At 39.5% G+C, this 25,125-nt stretch overlaps 1 protein-coding gene across 11 annotated transcripts; it reads left to right on the top strand.

Moving 5' to 3' along the window:
* The first annotated feature begins 32 nt into the window (after positions 1 to 32).
* Positions 33 to 23,824, top strand: LOC148422142 (cyclic nucleotide-gated channel beta-1). Of its 11 annotated transcripts, XM_088417013.1 has the most exons (39): positions 33 to 144; positions 1,310 to 1,457; positions 2,385 to 2,484; positions 3,144 to 3,225; positions 5,773 to 5,803; positions 5,882 to 5,927; positions 6,025 to 6,115; positions 6,697 to 6,716; positions 6,791 to 6,896; positions 7,715 to 7,739; positions 8,037 to 8,127; positions 8,219 to 8,349; positions 8,452 to 8,515; positions 8,946 to 9,021; positions 9,117 to 9,141; positions 10,517 to 10,805; positions 11,840 to 11,989; positions 12,060 to 12,107; positions 13,193 to 13,263; positions 13,381 to 13,583; positions 14,039 to 14,066; positions 16,178 to 16,337; positions 16,541 to 16,555; positions 17,511 to 17,609; positions 17,673 to 17,827; positions 17,934 to 18,131; positions 18,308 to 18,516; positions 18,655 to 18,705; positions 18,987 to 19,073; positions 19,164 to 19,228; positions 19,614 to 19,736; positions 19,856 to 19,997; positions 20,064 to 20,223; positions 20,923 to 21,020; positions 21,099 to 21,182; positions 21,402 to 21,520; positions 21,616 to 21,762; positions 22,062 to 22,260; positions 22,910 to 23,824. In XM_088417013.1, the coding sequence occupies exons 4-39, from the start codon at positions 3,145 to 3,147 to the stop codon at positions 23,111 to 23,113; spliced, it is 3,891 nt and encodes a 1,296-aa protein (XP_088273139.1). In that variant the 5' UTR covers positions 33 to 144; positions 1,310 to 1,457; positions 2,385 to 2,484; position 3,144; the 3' UTR covers positions 23,114 to 23,824. The 11 variants fall into 11 exon arrangements, with proteins under 11 accessions (XP_088273139.1, XP_088273138.1, XP_088273128.1 ...); XM_088417012.1 differs by lacking the exon at positions 12,060 to 12,107 and having other exon boundaries at positions 16,538 to 16,555; XM_088417002.1 differs by having other exon boundaries at positions 6,694 to 6,716; positions 8,022 to 8,127; positions 16,538 to 16,555; positions 18,308 to 18,705.
* The last annotated feature ends 1,301 nt before the right edge of the window (positions 23,825 to 25,125 follow it).

The raw sequence follows: 25,125 nt of genomic DNA, 5'->3' as shown, positions 1-25,125 counted from the left end.
CACAAGAGAGAGCTCTTTCTCAAAAGTTAACGAACCCACATATGCAGTAATTATGCCGTGATTTCTTCCAGACAAATGAATACAAATGATTTTTTTTTTTTTAGACGGAAGTTCCAGGTGAATTGATTCCTGTTAATATTTTAGGTAAGTGCGTGATATAGCTTGCACGTTGCCTTTTATGCTTTTTAGGCACTTTTTGTGTGATTACGTGCACTTTTAGTTACTTAAGATTTAGTCTAATCAAAATATTGTGCATTTATTTCTTTAAAAAAATATTTTCATGTACTGACATTGGCTTGAGGCCGGTCCATCATTCGCCACCTGTTGTCCAAAATCAGCTAGGATAGGATTAAATTCACCTACAGGTCGAACAAGAGATTTTGATCGATATCAATAATAATTTTCGATACTGATACCAAAGTACAGTACTTTTAGATTCATAAAATGTTACGGTATTACATGTTTTTTTTTTTTTTCAAATTCACTTTCTTGTTGAGTTCTTAACCATACGATTTTGTTATTAAAGTTATACAATTAGCATAAATAAAACAAAACAAACGAATAAATAAGGAGAGGCTGGAATCAATGCAGGCCTTCACTCAGGTAAACTTGAAACTTGGGCTAGGGTATATGTATAAGTCATTAAAGTCAATTAACTGTGTTCCAAAATTGTATTAGGCAATAAAAGCCGAAGTAGCAAAATTGCACCAAGCAACATTTACACATTATGCCTTTATCTCTAACCATAAAGCCACCGCTTTTTCAAATAGTGATAGCCTATAGAAAAAAGTCCGGCGCCATAAAGGGTTAAGCAATAAACCACAAAGGACTGTAGGTATTTCGTAGTAGGCCGGCATGTGTGTCCCATATATGCATGCCCTAAAAACCACTGCGTCAAGGAGACAAAGACCCATGAAAGAAATCATTTAGCATTGCATCTATCAACATTTGGATCGATCTATACAGTCTTACCTGCAGTGTTTAATCATTTAATTTGTTATTGTAAAATTAGTTGCAATAGAGGAAAGAAAAAAGAAAATGATGTGCATTTTTTTTTTGTATGTGTACGACAGTGTGCTGCCTGTTTTGAGTTGCCCCTTCCTGTATGTCTTTGTGTCACAGTTAATCAGGATTAGCTTGGGTCACAGATCAGCCATTGCAGCTTTGTTTGCTTTTTCTTTCTTCCGCTCCCTGGTATTATTCTCCTCACTGTTGTCACAACCATACTTGCGTTTTTAACGTAGTTTAACTTCTACTTCCGTGATAGCATGCCCTGTCTAACCTTCACTCTGTCCGCCATATTATCCAGATGTTGAGTTAAGATTGAGGCCAGCGATGGTGCCACCTTCCTGTTCTCGCAGCTTATCCCCTGCTGAGCGCATAATGGGATCTGCAACCTGCAACCTCCCCAACTTTATACTCTTCTTTCTCCTGCAGCACACTGGAAGCTTTAGAAGGTGACCTCTGGACATTATGTTATTTCTACCTAACATACACTGCTGCAACCTGTGTGGTTTCTGTCTGGCTTGTCTGCAGGACAATGGCATCACTAATGACAATGTGCATATGGAATCTAACAAAATAAAGAGACAGGACGCTTTGCAAAGAAGCCACTATAACTCAAGTTTGAAAAAAGTTGCATCGTGTTTAAGTGAATTTGCTCTTAGTTTGAGTTGAATAATCAACTATCCCCATTAGGGCATTATATTAGATGTCCTCATACCTGCAGATACCCTAATAAACTATCTCATACCCCCTGAAGTGCCTTTACATAGTCCCAGGTGTACTTGTAACCCCTTTTGACAACAGCTGCGGTAGACCATAGTGAACAAACAGGAAGACAAAACAATTATTTAAGTGGGTCATTTCACAGCGACAAAAAATGTTAAGCATGATTGTTACAAATGTGTGACTAATGTTTTCAATTACTAGAGGTTCATTTAAAATAGATGAAAGCAAATTTGTCAGACATCAGCAATCAAATAAGCCAAAAGTAAATCGTGCCACTTTCTTGTGTTGTTTGCAAATTAAGTCACTTTAACGCAACAGCTACTGGCTATGTACTTTACAGTTCAGAAAAAAAAAATCCCCTATTTGCAAATGTCATATGTGACCAGAAAAGGCATTGGAACGCTTGAAAAACAAAGATGAGTAAGATGGAAAAATCACTGTATGTCACATATTTTTCACGAAAGACAATCAATGCAATATAAGATCATATGTTGGACAAATCAGAACATTCACAGGGAGAACTTCCCAGCTGAAGGTAGCAACAGTTTGCATATCTAAGTTGGGATGAAGTCTTCGTCACACTTTGCTCATCCTCCATCTGGCTCCGAGTTCAGGATTGGGCCTTAACCTTCAGGTTGTGCTCCTTAATCCAGTTAGGGTCGAGTAGCGGCTGGGGCAAATCCCTGCAGAGCTGTGTCGCACTGTGGATCTCCTCGACACCAGGGGCATGCTGGGCCACCTGTAGACCCTCAGGTAGGAAACTGCACTCATTACTTTGTGGTGTTGATGTTGACAATGCTGATAATATTTAGTGCCGTACACCCTTACTCATGAGCAGTTCAATAGCCTGATACCCTGTTTCAAAAGTGGGTTATAATGCTTAGCGCAAAGGCAAATTTCCAACCTCAAAACTTGTTCCCTGCGAAAACTGTGATTTACTGTGATCTTTAAGATGAATTTGCATGGAAGACAAGATAACTCCCATTTTCCCATTTTAAAGTTTATATGTGACGCATTAACCCTTGTGTTGTGGTTGATCTATACATCATCATTTTGATCTATATATCAAAGGCATTTCACATCAAAGTGAAAGCTCTGAAAAAAGAGTCAAGGGAGCTGAAATTTCTTCCAGATGCTAACAACATGTCAAATTTCATCACGGCATGACCACTCAGTAATCATAATACTCGGAGTGTGCATTCCCTATGGTAGATGAAATTTAGTAATAGAAAAGGCAAGAGTAAAATCGGATTAAAATGTGCTTCATCACATCTCCTTAGCTGCACTGTAGGGCTCTCTGTCAGTCAGGTTAATTAAGGTCATTATTATTAACAATGTCAAATCCTGACAAAGGGCTTGCGTGTTTGTGTATATGTGTCTGTGTGTGCATGTGCGCACTTGCATTTTTCAAGGATGTTCAACTGGGTGGTGAAAGTGGTCCCCCACCCTCCTGGATCTCCTCAAACAGATGCAGAAGTCAAGAATCCTGCTGGGGTGAATACACACACACATACACACACAAAGACACATACACACATACACTTGATTCTTGATGACATTTTCCATCCGTTGATTAGTTGGTCAGAGCAAAACACGACTGTAGTGATCACATCAATAAATGTAATAATTAGCATGTGTGTCAAATATGATGCATTATATTAATTATGTTTATGTTTTTCTCACGCTATTTGATAAACATCAATTCTGAACTGTTCCCGATGTACAGTATGTACGGCACAGTTGCATTCTGATTCACAGTTATCTATCGCACCTTGAACCGCTGTCATTTATTTTGTTTTATTTTGTGTGTGTGTGCGGAACAGTTACTCAACTGCACATCATTAAAAATTCATATTTAGTTCATTGAATACAGATTACCACAGCAAATTAGAACAAATTGTAACCCATAACAGGTGGTATAGATAAAGACAAGATGGAAGCAGTCACTGGTACTTTCAATCACAATATTAAGTCAAGAGTAACAACATTAAATCAGCAATCAAAAGCATTATTAGCACATGTCAATGGTCTAAATTGACACCTTCCTGTAAAGCAATGCAGCGAAGGTATAACCCCAAACTTGCCAGCCCCCAGTACATATCATCATATGTTCGCATAATCTATTGATGTCCAAAGAGTCATCATACGACTTTCAGTGTGCTTTGCAGGACAGAATAGCAGGAGGAAAAGTGTTTTTGTTTTTTTTACATTTATTACGTTTTGATTGGTGAGGGCATAGCTTTTGTCACAAAAACAGCAGGCGACTGCTGCACTTTGAAGCTAGCTATAACCTTTATAGCTTTTAAAGTATAAGATGAAACAAAAATAAAGGGCATCTCTATCATAAGAAAAGGTAGAACCAAATGTGTTATCATTTTACAGGACATTTCAGTGCCTAAATATTATGTGAAAAATGTGAGTAAAAGTGAGCAGCTATGTAAAATGATAGTATGGGCAAAATATGAAACGTGTGCCAGATTGTTCATCTGCGTAACTGCAAGCATATCGGTTGCGTTATCCGTCACACTTGTAACATTATTTAGTATAGACAGTATTTTCAGCCATTTACATGTATGTGATCAATATGTGTTTTGTATATAAATTTGGAGTATGCATACATTGTTTTGTATTTTAATTTGTGTTGTAGACTTGCTGAAGTTTTAGAGGGTTTTTTTTGGAGTGAGGAGAGTGGGGAGAAAAACAGGAAGAATAAAAAGGCTTGACTGAAATTTTCAAGATAGTATAGCATACCTTGATTCCACTGTCTGCAACATTTTCCAAAACACTCTAAGGGCAAGGTAAATGTTTGCTTTCAATAAGAACGGGGTGGTTGAATTTTCTCCATTATTCGTTTATGTGCATCCTGCCATGCAAGCTTGATTTTCCAGAACAGGCTGCGTGGTGATATCATGACACATCGTGCCTCCAATGTAAATTATTGGGATATTTTAAATACATTCTGAATTGTAGTTAATAAAAATCATGATTATTATGTGAATCGATTTTTTTTGGCACATCTCTGCTATCCACAAAGTCTGCAATATAGAAAGAAATGTCAATTGGACAAAACCATGATCTTTTCTTCAAATGCATATATAGTATTATTGGTTGATGACGGTAAAGTGTATGCATGAAACTCCATCCATCCATTTTCCAATTGCTTGTCCTAACAAAGGTCCCAATCCCAGCTGTCTTTGGGCAGCAGGTGGTGCATACCCTTAACTCACAGTTGTCAAACTCAAGGCCAAATCCGGCCCGCCACGTCATTTTATGTGGCCCGCGAAAGCAAATCAAGTAAGTTTTCATTACCCTTGCTAAACTCTGTTCCAAAACTTTAGCTTGTCGTGTATAATGAAAAATAAAGTTGAGAATTTTTGGTTTGTTCTGTTACAGTAATATAAACAATAAATAAACAGACTGCTTTACTTCTGGTTTCAAAACAACTAAGCCATCAATTTGCTGTGTACAGTAATAATACTATGAGATGATTTAAAATCGACTTGGTTTCCTCAACTCATCGGCCCAATGAAGGAAGTTCTTGCTACAAAATGGCCCGCAACAAAAATGAGTTTGACACCTCTGCCTTAACTGGTTGTCAGCCAATCACAGGGCAGGCAAATCCAAACATTCATTCACCTTCCCAATGACTTTTTCTCCTGGGTCTGCCCGTGAGCCGCTGCCCCGTTTGCTTTTTCTTCAATTCAGCAAAGCATCGCACAATACAAGACATAATAAAAGCCCAACCGCAGATAGTCAGACGCCGTTGCTCTAATCCAACATCTGCAGGAAAGTTCCTGTTCACACTTTTCTGTTTCGACAGCTCTGTTTTAGGAATAGGGTGAGATGGACAAGGAATGCATAGATGGATTGCAGTACATGCTGTTCTAGATAGGAAATAAACACATAATGATAACAATTTCATGTATTATTTCTTTCACAAATGTAAGCCCAACAACGTATTGCATATTTGTTCAGTATTGTATAAATGGGATGTAAATATATCTACGTATATGTACTCTAACACTTCTCTTTGTGTCTCAGATTAAACAGGAAGGCTCCAAAAGCAGAGATGGTGAGCATTAATATGACATACCAATTTTGCATTTCTTGTGTGGATTACGATTATTCTAATACCAATCATCCAACGCAGCCAAAAGTCCTGCGCTGAAGGGGACAGGCGACGCTTCGGAGGACAGGTCCACTTTTTTGGAAAGACTTTCGATTCTTATCTATGTGTGTTTATACATATATCCACATACTGCACGTTTTGTTTTCTTCTCACCTGCTCCACAGTCTGTCCCAGGCGGGAGTCTTAGGTTGGCTGTCCAACGGCTTTGCAAGCACCCTGCCTCAGCCTGCTGGCTCTCCTCACCTCGACACCAAGGTGAGGCCTTCAAAATGCTTTTGTAGTTCATGAATAAATAATACACTTAGCGTAACCTTGTGATTAATTTTCCTTCAGTTTTTCCTCTTCAATTTTTTGGAAGAGTGTACTCGTCCTGTAATGTGACCTAACTCTCAAACAAAGATAGAAAAAGATAGAAAAAACGGGGGAAATTTACTGCACATAAATCAGATGGATCAAATGCCATTAGTCCTAAATAGGATTAGTGGGTGGACTTTACATAATTATTATTATCATTATTATTTTTATAAAATCCATGATTAAATTACAAAGGCACTCAATTAGAGAATAGAATCAAACAAACAGTCTTATCTGCTTAGAAGTCATTACTTGTTTCCCTCCAGTTCTGTAGGTGCTGCTAAATACATTAAATGCCCTATTTAGTTTTGTGCAACTCACTAAATAATGATAAAGTACTACAGTATACTAAAGTCTCTTGAAAACAGTTTTAAGACGTTCACATAAACTAAACTTTTTTTTTTGACAAAGGTTTCATGAGCTTTTTTTCCTGTTTATCATTCTAATATATATTCTTTTTCTTTTTTTTTTTTTCCAAGCAGTCTCTTGGGGATGGCGAAAGGTAAAGGTTGAGCTATTTAAATGCACGTTTTGTGGGTGCTGTAAGGAGCCGAATGGTTGATGCTTGTGTCCCAGGTCGGGAGTGATGGAATGGGTCACTCAGAGTCTGACCAAGGTGCTGCCACAACCCGACGACAAGTACAAAGAAGTCAACGATGGCAACCAAGAGGAGCACACAGAGGTGAGATGCAATCTGCACTTAAAAAAAAAAAAAAAAATTAGCTTTTTAACACTCAGCTCAAATAGCTTAATCATGTTTCCTATGCCAACCTTAGGTTTTGTAATTTCACTAATGAAAGAACATGTAATAACAAAAAACATCTGAAAAAGAGCAGCATGTACATATATATTTGTGCTGTCAAGCAATTCAAAATTTTGTAACAATAATTTACAACTTATTTGATAATTAATTGCAGCTTTTGCAACATTTTTCGATACAACAAATATTTTCTCTGTAGCTTGGACCAGAGAATTCTTTAGTAACGTCTTGGAATTAACGTGATATAATCAAATGAAAGAAAGTATTTCAATTGAAAATTTTTAGTTTCCCAATGAGAAGTGGAGCAGCTTTATACATGAAGGAGTACGTTCACAACCATCTTTGTCTCTGTTTGTGCCGGCGACTGTCCTTTAAGTTTGCTTTGTAAAGTTTAGCTGCCCCAGGAAATAAATGGAAATTAATTGTCCATGAATTTTGGAACGCTTTCATTTTTTTTTTTTTTTACATTTTTAATTTGGGGATGGGCGGGTGCTTTTCAAACTTTAAAGTGGATCAGTCTGGCCTGCTATATAAATGGCACTTTCAAGAAGTTTAGAGGGACTTTACCCAATTAGGCAATTAACCTAGTATTTAAATCAATCTCTTGAGATCTGTTGTGTCTGTGCAGTGGAAGCTAACATTAACGCCGGTTCTTCCAACCCGACTGAGCATCTGAGTGAGCTGTTATTATGATTACAGTGAAACATAAGAATTTACGTTGGTTTTGTTTTTTGTTACAGGTGTATGAAGTTGCAACAATGCCAGGTAGGTTTTGTCAGTGTGACTAGATGGATGCAGGCCCTCCTCATCCCTAACGTTTAAGAGTTACCAATGTTGCAAATCATTGCATCCTTTCTGTTTTCATTTGATTCTATTTGTTTCGCATAAAAACGTGTATTTTAGATAACCGTAGTTTAGTGTGAGTTTGTTTACAAATTTAGTTTAAAAAAAAGCTCTTAACCTCCTGTAGACATATACATTTATTCCAGATTATTTTATTTTTTACTTTTACGTGATGTGTTTACTAATTTCCGAGTAACTCTCCAGCATCCATGTGTCCAGATTATGACCCACTCCCACACATCCCAGTGGTGGAAATGGTATCAGAAGATGAGGCAGAGGAGGATGACAGTCAGAACACGTTCCCCCCAAAGTGAGTGTTAATCTGCGCTTGCTATACGTTTTTACAACATCGCAGCAAAAACTATTAATATAAATACAATTATTGTCTTTATTTTGTGCAGTGTGGTGACGTGGTTCAAGCAGAAGATCCCCCAGCCAATTCTCCTACCTGCGAGTTCCATGCCCATTGAGCCGAAACCCAAAAAGACTCCTCGTTCATCTTTGGACAAAAGTACATACTTTACATTCCCTGGTGGGAGGACACATCTTGAATTTATTTGCGCATCGCAACTGATTTTGTCGTTTGGCCACTCACTTGCTTTTTTTTTTCCATATGATGTCATTTCTTTTGCAGTTCTTTCTCCACCACCTGAATCTCTCAGTGGAATCATCCTGGACACTGATAGCAAAGCTTCAGGGTAGGTTGACCTTTAACTTTCCTCCTGCATTTTGTCTGTTTTCAAGATTTCTTTTTTTATGATTTCTTTCTTGTTATTGTTCTCCATATTTGTCTTTTTTCTACATGCTTTGTTTTCAGGATTACACAGTTTGTTATAAATATTACGCACTTGTATTCAGCTTTACATCATTTTCTTTTTTAATGGCCTACATTGGAACACATTTGTGCAACAATGTTATTTCATTTTCTTTTAAATTTCATGTGAAAAAATTAAAATAAAACATGAGCTGTCCATTATACAAGTCACAGAGGTGGATTTTTTTTTTTTTTTACATTTTTTTTTTTTTAATAATACAACTTGGCATTTTAGTAGAGGTGTTAAACTTATGATATCCAATATAAAAGATCTGAATTAAGATGGAGAGGTTAATGGGTGCGCTTCTCTTCAGGGTGGTCGGCTGGTTTGTGTCAGGGCTGGGCTTGAAGCTCCCTCAGCCTGTTCTTCCACCCCCAAATGACACAGAGGTAAATATTGGCCTTTTGTATTTTTGATCTCCAGTCGTGCATGTTCTGCTTCCTTCTCGACGCATTAACGCTAACATTATGTGCTCTGCTCACAGGCTACAGCAGATGTTCTTCAAAAAGGTAAGTTGCACTTTGTACATGTGCATAGACAACCCCACCTACTAGTTCATTGATTTCTGCAAATGCCACATTTTACAGTTCAGTTACAACTAAGTGGTCCAACAGTAGTTATATTTCTTTTTTTTTTTTTTTTTCTTCGCAGTAAGGACGTTCGGAGCCTAACTCAGTACCTCTTCTCCTTCTGTTTCAGGGGGGAAGGCGCTGCGAGCCCCTTGAACAGCAGGAGGAGACGTCTGGGGGACGCTACTGTTCACATGCATATATTGAAACACTTATCAACACTTAGCATTAAGCTTTGTGGCACTAGTGCAGCTTCTTAATACACATGCAACGATACAGCCAACATAAGGCAGCTGGAAAATGTAACAAGAATATTCAACTCACCTTACTGTACTCAATACAGTTCTATATGAATGTATAGCATTTGTTGAAATACACATTATGTTAATGAGTAATACGCCCACTTCGCCCTCTATATCAAAATCAGGAGTCTTAGGTGGACTGAAAACTCAAAATTGTTGGGAGGTTTGAATGTGTGAGAGAATGTTTGTTTGTTGCTTGCTCAACTCTCGCTCAAATTCAACTGCAATTGGCTCCATTTCACCAGCCACCCAAGTGAGCAAGAGTAGGACAGAAAATGAGTTGATGTTCCTCATTAAAGTTCTGTAGTATTTCATTTCTAAATCTCTTTTAGACTATTAGCTTTGCACTCTATGCATTCTTGTCACAGTCTTGCCTCGAAGACCTAGAGTACCATCTAAAAGAGAAATAGATGATGGAAAAAAAAAGGATGATGCACTGCATATCGTGACGCTCATAATTTTAATTACAAATATAATTACATAAATACATTTGTCACATTTATGACAAAATAAAGGAAATTGATGTATGCTCAATATGATTAAATGGCAGCTATTTATGCATATATTTTATAGTGTTATTTGTTGGATTCTATTTTTATTTAAACCATGTAAAATAATTTACATTTATATATATATATATATATATATCAACATATAATTTGTTATTCAAGGATAACTAAGTTCTATTTGACAGTTTTCTGCATGTCCGGAAATGTGTAAGATGTAATTACTGCGCACTGTAATTACTTGGGCCTGTTTTGATGCACTTTATTTGTGTCTTTGGCCTTGAACTGTGAAATGTGGCATGTCGATGTGTGTCGTCTTGTTCGAGGGGATGTGGTCCATATTTTCCTCCTCACAACAAATATGTTCACAAACTGTCATGCAAAGATGCTGGGACGAATAAAAGCTTACTTTGTGGATTCAAATGTGAATTTTCTTGTGCGATCCAGCTCACTTTGCAAAAGAGTAAAAAGTTCATGGTCAAAGATGACCCTGTCGTCCTTTCTTAGCCTCTACCAAACTCGATCCTGACATGGTGTTGGAAGACGTGGATTCAGACAACGAGGACCACAACCCATCAGCGCACATGCAGCAAACCAGTGCACTGAGGAGACGGTCCAGTTCCTCTCAACACCTCCACGGGTGTGCTGAGGCAAATCAAGTAGTACAAGCGGCCCTTCCGGCTTTGGCTCAAATTCTTCAGGAGGACGCTGAGACTCAGACAGGTCGCTGGACACCGTTCATTGAAAGCATCAAGCGGGAGGCCGAGGACGTGGCTATCGCGACAATGGAGGAACGGTAGGTTCGTTTAAAGGCCCTATCCCGCTGAAGGGCCAACGTTGATCACAAACGTTTACACAAGTTTGCCAAATGTTTGTCTGAAATTTTCAAACTCCCTCGCGGCAAGAGCAGTACAGGTGAACGTTTGTGATCGTTTGCGACCTTGGACAAATGCCGACAAGATCACAAGAGCCGCTACCTCTGCCGACTCTCAATGACGTTCGACCCTATAGGGGCTTTAGGTTTCTTTTTATTTTTTTTTTTACATTTTTTTTAGAACTTGCTATTTGGAATTAGTGTGATCTGAATTATTTCATCAAACCAACAAATGATAGGTAAAATAACTGTAGAATTATAAATAGAATAGCATAGAAGGCAGGTTTGAGGCCAATCATCAATATAATCAATATACAGGCCGATCATGAACATTATATTTTAATCTAGCACTTAGCTGACCTAATAATAACATCATCATGAGGTTTATTTTTCTTTCGTTACAATTTTTTTTGTAACTTTAAATTGTAAAACAATGTCGTAGCAACTGCACATAAGGGTGAAAGGTCACCTAAAAATGGAACCATTCAGACATTTCAAGATTTTTCAATAGAGGGAGTCAAGCAAATAATTTCCATTACAGTAATGTGATCTATGCGCCGAATAAACATGGCATTCTATTGATAATGTTTTTATTTATCTACTCATTTTCATCTATTTCGCAGAGTGACCAATCACAACTCACCTGGTTTCTTTGGTTAGTTTTTTGGTTGGTTTGGAGACAGACTGAACATTTCCTGATATATATATATATATATATATATATATATATATATATATATATATATATATATATATATATATATATATATATATATATATATATATATATATATATATATATATATATATATGTATGTATCTACAGTATGTATCTTGCCCGTGAGAAGGGTCAAACTTGAACAGAAGGAAAGCAAACAATGCAGTACTTCAGTTTGATGTACAAATCCAAGATGGCTCCCACTGATGTTGATGATCAGGTCAAAATATTTTGTTAGTTTTCTGCAGGAGCGCGCGGAGATGGCCCTCATGGCCGCAGAAGTGGCAAGACAGACGGCTGAGATGGCCATACGACAGCTGGCCAGCGAAAGTCAGTCCATCAAACTCTCTCTGGGGAGCCAAGAGCTGCTTGAAGAGCCTGATGCAGAGTATGCATTCCTTTTTTTTTCAGTTTGTGAGAGCGCAAATAGTTGACATGAGTGGGATCATTGTTTTCAGACTGCAAGTTTTACAAGAAGAGAGGCAGGTGACTCATCAAATCATGGAGTAAGTTAAAGAACGCTCACAGGAGTACACCGTGGGACTATTTGGTACACTTGTAGCGCCGTTAACTTCTCTCATGGAATAAAAGATATTCACAGGATTATGTACAGAAGAAGAACTACAATGTTTTATTCAATGTAAAATGACATAAATTCAAAACCATCCATAATAAGTGTAAATGCTGATGCGGTTCCAAATTCAGCGAGTGCCTCGTTATGTGACCTGTGCATACGCTGCCTGAGTATCACAGCATCATCCCCTAGCGACCGCTGCTTCCCTTGGCAACGGCCTCGTCTGCCCTCCCCCTCGTTTACGCACCAGCCTTCCCTTCCTCCGTTTTTACGGTTCCCACGGTAACCTGCACACCTGCTACTGCTGATCTGAATGTCCTGACACACAAAGGCTGAAAGATAAACCTAAAATGGAATATTTATTAGGTCGCGTGGCTATATTTTAGGGAAATGTCTTTTTTTTGATGACCTGGAATCCTGATTTAAGTGAATCGGATGCGTGATGGATTTTTTTTTCAATACCAAGGCAACATAAACATTGTGAGTATTGTGTAAACCGTAAACAGAGTCTTATGTCATCAAGTGATACTTACTCTTGAATACTAGTCTTACGTTGCCACTTTGGTGATGTCTATTATTTGAATTAGTGTACTGAAATATTCCATTACTTGTGATGGCTAGATCACCTGTTGCCTCTGCTAACCGTACGGAGCATTAACAAAGTCCATGTCCACACACACACACACACACACACTGTCTTGTTTAATGAACTCATTTTGATTTAATAAGACAGAAGACACTTGTTTTGGGACTGAACGTTATGGATAACAACATTTTAAATTGTATTTACAGAATATCAAAAATAACAATTAACCTTCCAAATGGCATGAAAATGTGAAACTGTCTCAGATAAATGATGAGAACCATGCTTTATGCACTTCTCTTTACATTCGGAAAATAATTCCCATTCTCACTTGATGATACTGCTTGTCAAGTTTTACATTCAATCCTTTTTTTTTTTTTTTGCATATTGACGGTTTATTTTTAAACAGCCCAAATAATGGTTTCTACCTGCAGAAAAGAAGAGCTTCTTGCCGTTGAGGAGCAGGAAGAAAGCAAAGCTGAGGAGGAAACTATCATTGAAGAAGGTATAGAATTGTATGGCACACAATATATTGCGTACAATTATATCTCTATTTGAGACTTAATATTTGTAGTATCCAATAACTCCAACTCTTTTTGTTTCGAATAATCCCAAATGGAAGACGAAGGCGAATTTGAAAAGGAGGCTGAGCCACGAGCGATATCCCCTTCTCCTCCTCCGAGACCTGAACCGGTGAAAGCCTCTGGGTCGGAGCGTGTACAAGAGGTGGTCCAGAGCCAAGAAGAGATTTCAAAAGCTGAGCCTGTAACCCAACAGCCACAGAAGGCTGACAAAGACAATCAAAATGCCAAGACTGATGAAAAAGTAATGAACACACATGCCATAAACATAGTTCCCAAATTTACCACCATTTTAGCTATCTGAGAAACAGACAGTAAGAGCGGTGCCTTGAGATAGAAGTGAGCCTAACTAAACCAACTAAGTAACTTTTTCTTACTTCTAATCTACCAACTAAGAATGCAAACGTCACTGACAAGCAAATGATCAGCGAGTTTCAGAAACAATGGATTTGAACACAAATGGTGGTGCGACACCTCGAGACTGATTTTACAGCCTTACAGGCATAAATTCTTTATCCCCTGTGAAAAATGAGAACATATCTTGCTGAGGAAATCCTTTCTCTCTTTGCATGTGTTCTCAAAATTGAAATATATGTCTAACTGTGGCCAAGGGTGTAGAAGTACCTAGAGAACAATAGCGTAAAAAAAAAACCGATGCGTCATCGGGCGGGGTTGATTTGCATGTTTTGATTCTTGCAGGAGGATGCTACCGAAGCTGAGTGTGGAGGTAAGATTGGGTCATTTAGATGTGACTCATTTTCACACAGCGTGTGCCTTCTATTAGCTGCTGTTGCGCTAGCAGACAGCTGTAGACAAGGAGCCCAACATAACTGCTATCCAATTGTCTCCTCTGTAGTGCCAGTAAGCTGCGATGCATTTAAGAGCTGCCTGATGCGCATCCCCCACACCTCAGAGTGCCTGGGCAATATCAACGCCTTCTTCAAGGAGAACGGCATCTCCCGTCCCAAGATCCCCCCCATGCCTAAACTACCCGCCCAGCTGTCAGACATCACCAAGCATTTACCCTCTCTGCCGCCCGAGCTGCGCCAAGAGCTCTCTCAGATCCGACTCACGCAGGTTCCTCGAGACATTGCCCGCAGTCTGAGCGAGCTCTTGCCCGCCGCCTCCACCGCCGCCTCCTCGCTCGGTCCCGGTCTGACCGCCATCTACCAGAGCTTGGCAAACATACCTCAGAAGTTCTCCCAGCTTCCCGGCAGAACGCAGGAGTACCTCGGCAACATCCGGAGCCGTCTCAACAGCCTTATGCCTCAAGATGCCTAAGAAACGACAGCAACAACAGCAAAAACAAAAGCAGGACTTTGAACTCAACCCGTTTGCTAGACAAGGCCCTCTACCTCCTCCGCAGCATCAGCTCCTCTCCCGCTCCCCGTCTCCGTCCTCGCCCAATGGCAGTGCCCTTGACTTGCCAAATGTCCCCATCTACCCCCGCCTGCCGCCCATTGTCAGCCCCCCGTCGAAGCAGCTCACCTTACTGCCTCGCCGGCCTTCGGGTCTCTCTAACCCCGCCTTCTTCATCGAAGATGACCCATACATTTCGCCAGTGAGACACACAGGTGAATCAGCGGATCTCAAAATTCGACTTCTTAAAGTTACTATTCGACTATGTCGGTGGTTTGGCGATAAGTTTTCTTATGATCCAATTACTTTGCTCTTAATTTGAAAAGAGAATGAAGTCTTCTTGCCATGGTGTTAAAAACTATTAAATTGGATTTGCTGATATTTGCAGAAACCCCATTGAAATCTCACATACCTTTGCGTACCACCGGGGATACTCGTATACCCATTTGAGAACCGCTGGACTAAGTCACTGTATAATGTACAAATAAATTGTGTGATTAGGCGTGATTGGGAGGGTAAATCTATTAAATCATACATATGTTGCCCACAATATCTAGTGATTCCCATGACATTCTGTGATGTTCTAACTATTGAAACCTACTGTATGTTCATTTCCCTACGACTAAATGACAACCACTCTCAGTGTACACGTGATCTGTAGCTCTCTTGTACCAGCTCATTTTGCTGCATCCATCTCAAAGTACCAATATATAATTCTGTTATAGCTTGGCCTTATTATCACCTAACTTGGACTGACTTTGAACAGGTCATAATATTGCCAAATATAAATATATATCTATTTTCAACCCCGGGCGGCTCAGTGGTGCAGTGAATAGCATGTCTGCCTCACAGTTCTAAGGTCCCAGGTTCAAATCCTCCTGGCTCCAGCCTTCCTGTGAGGAGTTTGCATGTTCTCCCCGAGCCCACATGGGTTCTCTCTGGGCGCCCCGGCTTCTTCCCACACCCCAAAAACATACATGGCAGGCAAATTTGGATGTACTAAATCGTCCTTCAGTGTGATTGGGTGCATGAATGGTTTTTCGTCTCCTGCGATTGGCTGGCAACCAGTTCAGGTTAAATGGTTGCCGTAAATTTGTATAGTACATGTATCCAAGAAATTCACTTAAATAACAAGAAAATGTTATCTATATACTGTATTTTACAGTGTGTTTTCATATAGCCTTAGCTCCTTAACACTGGTCACTGGCACATTTTGTATTAATTGAAGGTGGCAGGGTTGAGCCAGATGATCCAGATTTATTTGTTTATTAGATGATCTAGATACAGTATACATTATATACAATTATAGATGGCCTAATTCAAAGGTGCTCAAGCATTACGGTATGTCCTCTTCTAAATGTTACTTTCCCCCTCAGCTCTGCTTTTGGCCTGCTTTGCTATGTGCATTCATTGCAGATCTATCTGTAGAATCTGTTTAGTAATGTACCCTATGGCACCTTTTCCCATAAACTTTTACAGATAGTTCTCGACTCAGCCTCCATCCAGCAGTCAATGTCGAGGATGTTGACTCGGACCACGAGAAAGCTGGGGAGGGAAAAGTGGAGGAGCTCCTCACCCCGCAGGATCCCAGACTAAAAACCCTGACTGTTCCCGTGACCCCAACAGGAGGTCGACAGAGGTGCGAATCAAGGACAACCAAATAAATGTGTTAAAATCTGTGTTTATGCAACAGTGTCAGGGGCATTGTATTTGAATGAACTTTTTACTTTACACGGTGCAACTATTTGAGGAAGCACGTTATAAAAAACATGCTTTATCATATGATCTGTTGTAAATGTTGATCCCCTCTAACGAGTGTCTCTACTTGTTTTGCATCAGCAGCAAAGGAGATAAAGAGTAAGAAGGATGCCTGGGTTGTGTCACTTGTTGTTGTCTGTTCAACATCCGTATGTTGACTGTAATGAGCCTTGCATTGCACTATAGACCCAAGTGGATAGCTTCTATGCATTTCTGCAGTGAGACCTGGCTTTATATGGATACATCACTGCTCGTTTGTCTACAAGTGAAACATTTCTGCCCAGCATCAAACAATAAGCAATTCATTTGGAACTTCATTTTCAGTCTTATTTAACAATGATTGGAATGAAATGATTCACGTTTTCCTATCGTGTACACGTTGTCTCTTGTGCCCTCTCCTGTCCCTCTCCGGTCTTTGGCTTGTGTGACTTGCAGATGCCGTTGTGTGTGTTCACTGTTCAGTACGTTGAGAGCATTGTTTAAAAAAAAAAAAAAAAAAAAACTATATTGAGGGAATGATGAGCCTATAAAAACAAAACGACACACATGGTCTTTGCAGGACACAATTTTGTGTAAATATTTTGTGATGTTAAAACGAGTTGAAAAGCTTCTTGTGGCGTTCTTGCCATGTATTGTGATTCCGAGCGTGCAAAAACAGTACCATTAGTTACTGTTAGTTATTAGTTAGCATCGAGAGGCAAAAGTCAATAAATGGATGTGACGCCCTTCCTGCTGCATCATTGTGTCATTGCTGCATCCTTTTGTCCTCATTTGGTATTTGTCTTTGGATATTTTTCACACTCTCACTCTTGTTTCTTGAACCTTGACCCAATCACACACAACAATCGTGGAGGAAATAGTACGACTATCTAGACTAAGATGTAAGACCATTGATGAACAATTGATCTCCCCCAGGGTCCAATTGTCTTATTGTTATGCTGCATCTACTTCCTGCTGATTCCTTCCACAAATGCCCATCCATCACAGTGCCATCACATGCCACAGCCGACAGTATGAAACAGTGGTATAACTGTTTCTCACTATTGTTGTTTAGTAGGAAATGGCAATCTCAAAGTGAAGATGACGATGAAGAAGCGAACATCCCAGTCAGAGCCTGGGCCAGCCAGTCCAGCATTCACAGCTCCGATGACCCGTGAGTACCCACATACTGTAGAGAAAAGGCATCCCCATCGCGAAACGCATCTTTATTTTGAAGCCTGCGAGATCGTCCATCATCATCTGCCAGCCAGACCAGCACAGCGGTCAATGAGCGTCTTCAGGAGCTGGTCCGCATGTTTAAAGAGAGGACAGAGAAGGCGAAAGAGAAACTCATAGACCCTGACAGTTCTGACGAGGACAGCATCATCCCCTGCAAGTGACATTCAACGTCTTAATTTGTGATATTTATATATGTATACATTATTGCTGAATTATTGCTGTCACACTTCGACTGTAACCAATCCTCCCCCATCGCCAGCTACTCAAAAGGCCCCAGCGCTGCAGCCTGCTTCTCAGCCTGTGGACAAGAAAGATGCTGAGGTGCTCCCTGGTCCGTCAGGAGGAAGAGCCATCAGTGAGGCAGAGGAGGAGAAGTCCGACCATCAGGTGAAATCCCCTCGACGGACACGAGCCTTTGTGCGCTACCGCTTCCCAGCCAGCATCGACCCTTTCACCAGTGAGAACGCACCCCTCTGCCTCTGCTTTTTTACCAACAATGCTCCTCACTGCTGTGTTAGCATGCTTTAGCTTAGCATTTACAAAAATTCCTTATAACAGTCAATTTCTTTGTAATTTCATCGTTGCCATAATGTCGCAATGCATCTCCCTCCATCCTCCTTATGTGTGCCTCAGATTTAATGTACGTCCTGTGGATGTTCTTGGTATCTTTGGCGTGGAACTGGAATGTGTGGTTCATCCCAGTGCGTTGGGCTTTCCCCTACCAGACACCAGGCAACATTTACTACTGGCTGCTCACTGACTACCTCTGTGACCTTATTTATATCCTGGACATCACCGTCTTCCAGCCACGTCTGCAGTTTGTCCGTGGAGGGGACATAGTTGTGAGTGGCAAGAATGAACTGCTAACTTATGTGAAAATTCAATTATTTGTCTTCTTATGGTTTGAGTCAGCTGTGGAAAATTGTTCAGGCTCTAATGTGAACATTTTTATGATTGCATATGTTGTCATTTTCCAACAGTGTGATGCAAAAGACATGAGAAAGAATTACATGAAAACCAAACGTTTTAAGGTAAGAGTTTCTACCAGGTATTGGTTGTCACTACTTAAGAGAACGCTTCTCAATTATATTTTGCCAAGCCCATCCCCCAGGAAAGAGAAACACTATTTGAGAAACACTGACTTAAAACATCACTTCATCCAGCTACCTGAGATTAAGCGGGTACCACTCCACATAGTGAGCTGTGATTCCCGGCCTCCTGAACATGTTCAGCACATATTCATATTGTGTTTCCAGTTTTGATCATTGAAATATGATGATATTAACTCTTCTTATAACTATGTGTGTTTTAGTTCGATGTGGCCAGTCTTGTTCCCCTGGAGCTCTTCTATTTCAAAACTGGCATCAATCCGCTTCTGCGTCTGCCCCGGTTGCTCAAGGTGAGCCTTTTGGTTTAAAAAAAAATAAATAAATGCTTGTTGACAGCAACGTAACTGACGATAATAATGTTTTCTATGAATGCTTGCTAGATCAACTCATTCTTTGAATTCAATGAGCGTTTAGAAGCCATTTTGACCAAAGCCTACGTCTACAGGTGAGGTTGTCTTGACCTTGTTGTCACAAGATAAATGAATTAATTCACAAGATAGATGAATTAATAGAAGTAAATGCAAATGAAATACTGCAATTGTTTAGGTAGGAGCAGGAATGTAACTTTACTGTTTTACAGTCCACACTGGATGTTGAGCATACATCAACATGTGTGATGATTAATTGCAGGGTGACACATTCCACAAATAATTTGCATGTATATAATGTAAAATATTTTGCATTAAGTGTATTGGTGAATTAACCCGCCCGGGTTTTGTTTTGATGGCTCAGGAAATTTTGGTTGAAACAAAAATAGCAGAAATAGCCTGACATTAAAAAAAATGGTCTTAAATTAGTTTCACACATTTCACGCATTTCACGCATTTCAGGGTAATCCGGACCACCTCGTATCTTCTCTACTGTCTCCACTGCAACGCCTGCCTCTACTACTGGGGCTCCGCCTACAAAGGACTAGGCTCCACCAAGTGGGTGTACGATGGCAAAGGCAACAGGTCGGTGAAAGAGATGCTGCATATTTTATTTGATGGTACAGATGAAAAACAAAAATCAAATAAGTTCTATTCAGTTCATAAGATCTCTGCTCTGCCCTGTCACTGTGTTCTCGCCACAGTTACATTCGTTGTTACTACTTTGCGGTCAAGACCCTCATCACCATCGGGGGGTTGCCAGATCCCACCACCCTGTTTGAGATTGTCTTCCAGCTCATCAACTACTTTGTGGGAGTCTTTGCCTTTTCTATCATGATTGGGCAGGTAGGTATCAGAAAAGAATTAGAAATTAGAAAGACAAAGTAATAATAAGGCCATTATTTTCTCTAGATGCGTGACGTTGTTGGTGCGGCCACAGCAAGTCAGACATATTACCGTACCTGTATGGACAACACCATTAAATACATGTCTTCATATCGCATCCCCAAAGACGTCCAGAACAGAGTCAAAACCTGGTACAACTATACTTGGCAATCACAAGGAATGCTGGGTAAGGAAATGAGACCTTCATAGTAATAGTAATTTATTTTTCACGTACAATTAGTTTGAAAAACAACTAGTTTTAAAGTGTGGGAGGAAGCTGTATTGCCTGGAGAGAACCCAGCCAGGTTTGGGGAAAACATGCAAACTTCTCACAGGAAGGCTGGAGCCAGGAGGATTGGAACCAGGACCTTAGAACTTTGAGACGGACGTGCTAACCACTGCCCCACCATGCTTTTTTTTTAAAAAAAAATAAAATAGGCTTTCAGTATGATGCACTACAATAATGAACCATTTAAAAGAATACCTCTCTGGTGGCAGTGCCAATCAAAATTCAACAACAATACATTTGTCAAGGCAGAATTTTTTATATCGTGTAACATAATCTTCTTATTTGTGGCTCATTTGCTGGACAATCACGACTGATAGCGTGGATCCAAAAGCATCCAACATTTTGCATACCACAGTTTAGCAATCACTTGCTTCATGTCCATTTGAAAAGATGGCCTGTTGCTCTCAGGCCATTAGAAGGCATTCGATTAGATTTACTGATACCTAAAAAAAACAGTATAAATCTCACATACCACCTGAAGTGCCTTCATGTACTCACAGAGTTACCTCCATTTGAGGACCATTGCTACATCTAAGGTATGTCATAATATAGAATACACATAAACTAACAGATGTTCCAACATTGCTTACCATCCAGATGAGCAGGAGCTACTGACTCAGTTGCCAGATAAGATGCGCCTGGACATCGCCATAGATGTCAACTACTCCATCGTCAGCAAGGTGCCTCTCTTTCAGGTAGCCTTTCAATTTCATTATATTGATCACAGCAATAAAAATAAATGGCATGAGTGTGATTGGCTTTCTTTTTGACAGGGCTGTGATCAACAGATGATCTTTGACATGTTAAAGAGCCTGCGTTCAGTTGTCTACCTGCCAGGGGATTACGTCTGCAAAAAGGTGTGTTTTACAGGAGTTTCTAAAGCCCGATGTAAATACACATTTTTCACCACATTTTTTAAAAATACACTTTTAAGGAACAATGACTACAAACTAGTTTCTAACATGCTGGAAATGGCGTTAGGCACACATTGTCATTTCATTTAAGGAGGGGGGGTTTGGTGCGTTAGTGGTTTTTAATACTTTTCAAATTTTTTCTTTCTCCATGTTCCTCTTCAGGGCGAAGTCGGTCGGGAGATGTACATTATCAAGGCGGGGGAGGTACAGGTGGTTGGAGGACCAGATGGGAAGACAGTTTTTGTCACTCTCAGTGCTGGCTCTGTCTTTGGCGAGATTAGGTAAAGATTTTTTTTTTTAAATATGTTTTAAAAAACTCCAGTGTGTCTTTATTCATTTATTTTCTAAAACTCCCTCACGTCTCTTTGATTGGAAGCTTGCTCGCAGTGGGCGGGGGAAACAGGCGCACCGCCAACGTGATTGCTCACGGCTTTGCCAATCTCTTCATCCTGGACAAGAAAGACTTGAATGAGATTTTGGTCCACTATCCTGAATCCAAGAAACTTCTGCGCAAGAAGGCCAGGTTTGCGAGCTAAAGTTGGACAGAAATATTGGAATATATACCCTTTACATTTTAAGGAAGTGACAATGGCAAATAACAACAGGGAGTTGGACACCCATGCAACAGAAAATGTTTTTTTTTTTTTTTTTTTTTTTTTTTTTTACATTGAAAGCATACAATATCTTTCAGAATTAAAATTTCTCTGTCAACCAGCCAAACTATGAAAAAGGTGTGATTTATAGTCTGAGCAATACATGATATAAAACCCTCTCTCTTTCTCTAAGCTCTGGAGGTCATGCGGTCTCCTCCTTTCTCCACAGGAAGATGCTCACCAAGGGGAAGAAACCTGAACCCAAAGAAGAAGCCAAAGAGCCCGCCCAAGTACAGGCCATCCCTGTCAGGCCCGAGACTCCCAAGCTGCTGCGAGCGGCCTTGGAGATGACTGAGAAATCCACTGGCCTCAAAGGAGCTATGGCTCAAGTCAAAGAGAAGACTAACCATTCCAGTATCTCGCTGCAGGTAAGCACATACACTATACGTATTCTTGCATTTGCACATTGGATCATTTTGACTCAGTCCAAATAGTTTAAAATCGTTTTTTAATTTCATTGACAGTGGCATCTTGAGATACGAAGAATGCACTGTAAAATACAGTATATGTTTTCATAAAATACAGTATAATTGAGTACTATTTTCCACACATTAAAATCCACATTACAACAGACTTAAAGGAATCTCTTGAGCTCCCAAGGCACCACTGTAAATGGCTAGTACTACAGCTTATCTTTTTTTTCTTGAGGTATAAAAAGAAAATGGCAAATTGTCGGATGGTATTTATTTATTTAAAGGGACAATGTGTACGATTTAGACCGTTGTTCACTACGAACAGCAGGAGGTGCTGGGTGTGCTGCGTTTACCGTTGTCCGTAGCTTTAACAGACACGGCAGACTCCGGAGGAGCGCCACCCCCTATGTCATATAATTTCATGTTAACTAGACCTACGATTATATTTAAAACATGTAAGTCATTAAGAACACATTTATTAGCAACGTTTTGAAATTTAAAATCATTTACTGTATTCCTTTTTAATGAAAAATGCTCTAAATCTTACAGATTGTCCCTTTAAGTCCTAGCCGCAATTTGAGGACCATTGTCTGCTCTCTTCCAGGCATCCATCTCATCCCCGCTTCCGTCCCCCGTCTCCACGCCTTCAGCCGCTTCTGGCAGCTCCACCACATTTCTCTCCACCTTTGCTTGCTTTAATGACAACTCGGACTTATCGATTTCCCTCACGGAGGACGTGCTGCCAGTGGTTCAGAGGCAGGAGTGTATGTGTGAGGAGGAAGAGGAGGAGAAGGTGTTGGTAAAGTAAACGTACAGGAAGATTCTAATGACAAGCCAGTGCGCACAAAGTTCAACTTTGAGGGCTTGATGACTTACTGCAGATGCCGTGGGGAAAAGACGAGGAAATGAAGTATGTCATACCCTATTAATAATGTACCATATTGATACTGTAGCTTGAATTAGCAGATGAACCACAATGAACTTGGCTTTAAATCTGCATAGAATCCACTTCACTGACGTGTACAATTGTTTGGACGCAACCCTCTAAGGTTTGTTTTTGCTGTTGTTGAAAAGTAAATGTTTACATTTTTGGGGAAATTCAAAGTTTGCCTTATTTTGATTTCGTGATGTCAATAGCTTCCACTGCTTAGTATTTTTTTCCCATAGATGTTGCGCTGTATAAAAACACATATGTATGTACATTATGTATATGAACATAATTCCCCCACTTAAAATGAGGTTGTGACATATACATACTATTCACTTTGTTTGATTAGTTGACTGTGTTAGTGATTGTTTTTTTTTGAGGGGGGGATGTCCAATGTCAATGGATAAGCAATGCAATGTTGAGAATTAATGGTATAGATGCTTTCATTACCAATCATAAACCAGTTTATTAAGCAGAATGCAATCAAAGTACAGTATATAGTTTCTAAATGGACTCACTATTTGTGTGCAACTGTGCATGTGTGTGTAAATATGAGTAGGCTGCATTAAAAGGTTCATCATCGTCACATCATTCATGTGTTGTGTGTATATCACGATGAAGTCTGTCGAACATTTTAATTACCGTAAATACATATGTAGACTACATTGTCCTTCTGTTGTCATTCCATCAATTGGAATGTGATTCGAACTCAAAGCCACTATTGTTTGAATTTAGTTCTCCGGTTTTCGCATATAAATTTAGATACTGATGGTGTGAAATGGGGTAGACTGTTGTACTATGACTATGTTTTCAGTTGCAGCAGAACATAGAGGGGAAATACAGTTTCCACTAACTGGTGTTCCACTACCTGTTTGTGTGACTGGCAGTGTGGTTTGGTAGGTTTCAAATTGTTTTAATGCACTGAACTTTTTTTTCCAAAACACATCAGTGTAAATACCCAGAATCAGTAACCACATAAAGGTAAAGCAGACCAAACTGAACAGTTTCTAACCTTTCACGTGGCAAACAGAACTCAAATACTCTTGATAGCCACACGAGAAGAAATTTACTTGGTTGTGAAAATTAAAAACCACCTAAGAATGATTGCATGCAATTGTGGGTTGTTTTAGTAGTTGGTTGTCCAAATACCAATATAAAATGTTTTATGGGAAGTAGGGCCATGGAGTGTGGTGACATTTAAAATTATGTTAAGATGCTGAACATTTAAAATGATCATTTACAGTGCATCTAAAAAGTATTGAATGCACTTCAGTTTTTTCATATTTTGTCCTGTTACAGCCTCTGAATTAACCCCTTACCTCAAAACCCTACACACAATATGACAATGTGAAAAAACGTATTGGGGCCAATTTTTGAATTTTGAAGAAATCTCATTTACTTAAGTATTCATAGCCTTCGCTTAATACTTTGTTGATCCACCTTTGGAAGCAATTACGGCCTCACATTTTTTTAATATGATGCCACAGGCATAAATAAGTTGAATTTTTTTATAAATCTCTTTTGTTTTTTGAGCCTTTTTATTGTCTGAATCTCTGATTAAAAGAATGTAGCCTATTGTTTGACCTCATTACAAAACACATTAAAACATGATTTTCTTCCAATAAATTTGGAACAATGAAAGTGGTATATTGACAAAAGCATAAAAAAAACTAGGAAATAAATCGAATAATTTTTCCCTCTACTATTTTCAACAAAGCCAAACAAAGACATTCTTCCAAGCAATCTTGACAATCTTTTCAAACTTATTGCAAACAAAATTACATAATTTCTGCCATAATAAATTTACAGATGGACAATACAAAAATAAACGAACAGTTTCTGGGGATTACAGAAGAGATTTTATTATGAGTGTTCCGCCCTCGTGACGTCAC

Source organism: Hippichthys cyanospilos, chromosome 6 (assembly GCF_059441005.1).
Source record: "Hippichthys cyanospilos isolate Australia breed blue-spotted pipefish chromosome 6, RoL_Hcya_1.0, whole genome shotgun sequence".
NCBI classification, from domain to species: Eukaryota; Metazoa; Chordata; class Actinopteri; order Syngnathiformes; family Syngnathidae; genus Hippichthys; species Hippichthys cyanospilos.
This window is presented reverse-complemented; position numbering and strand designations above follow the sequence as displayed.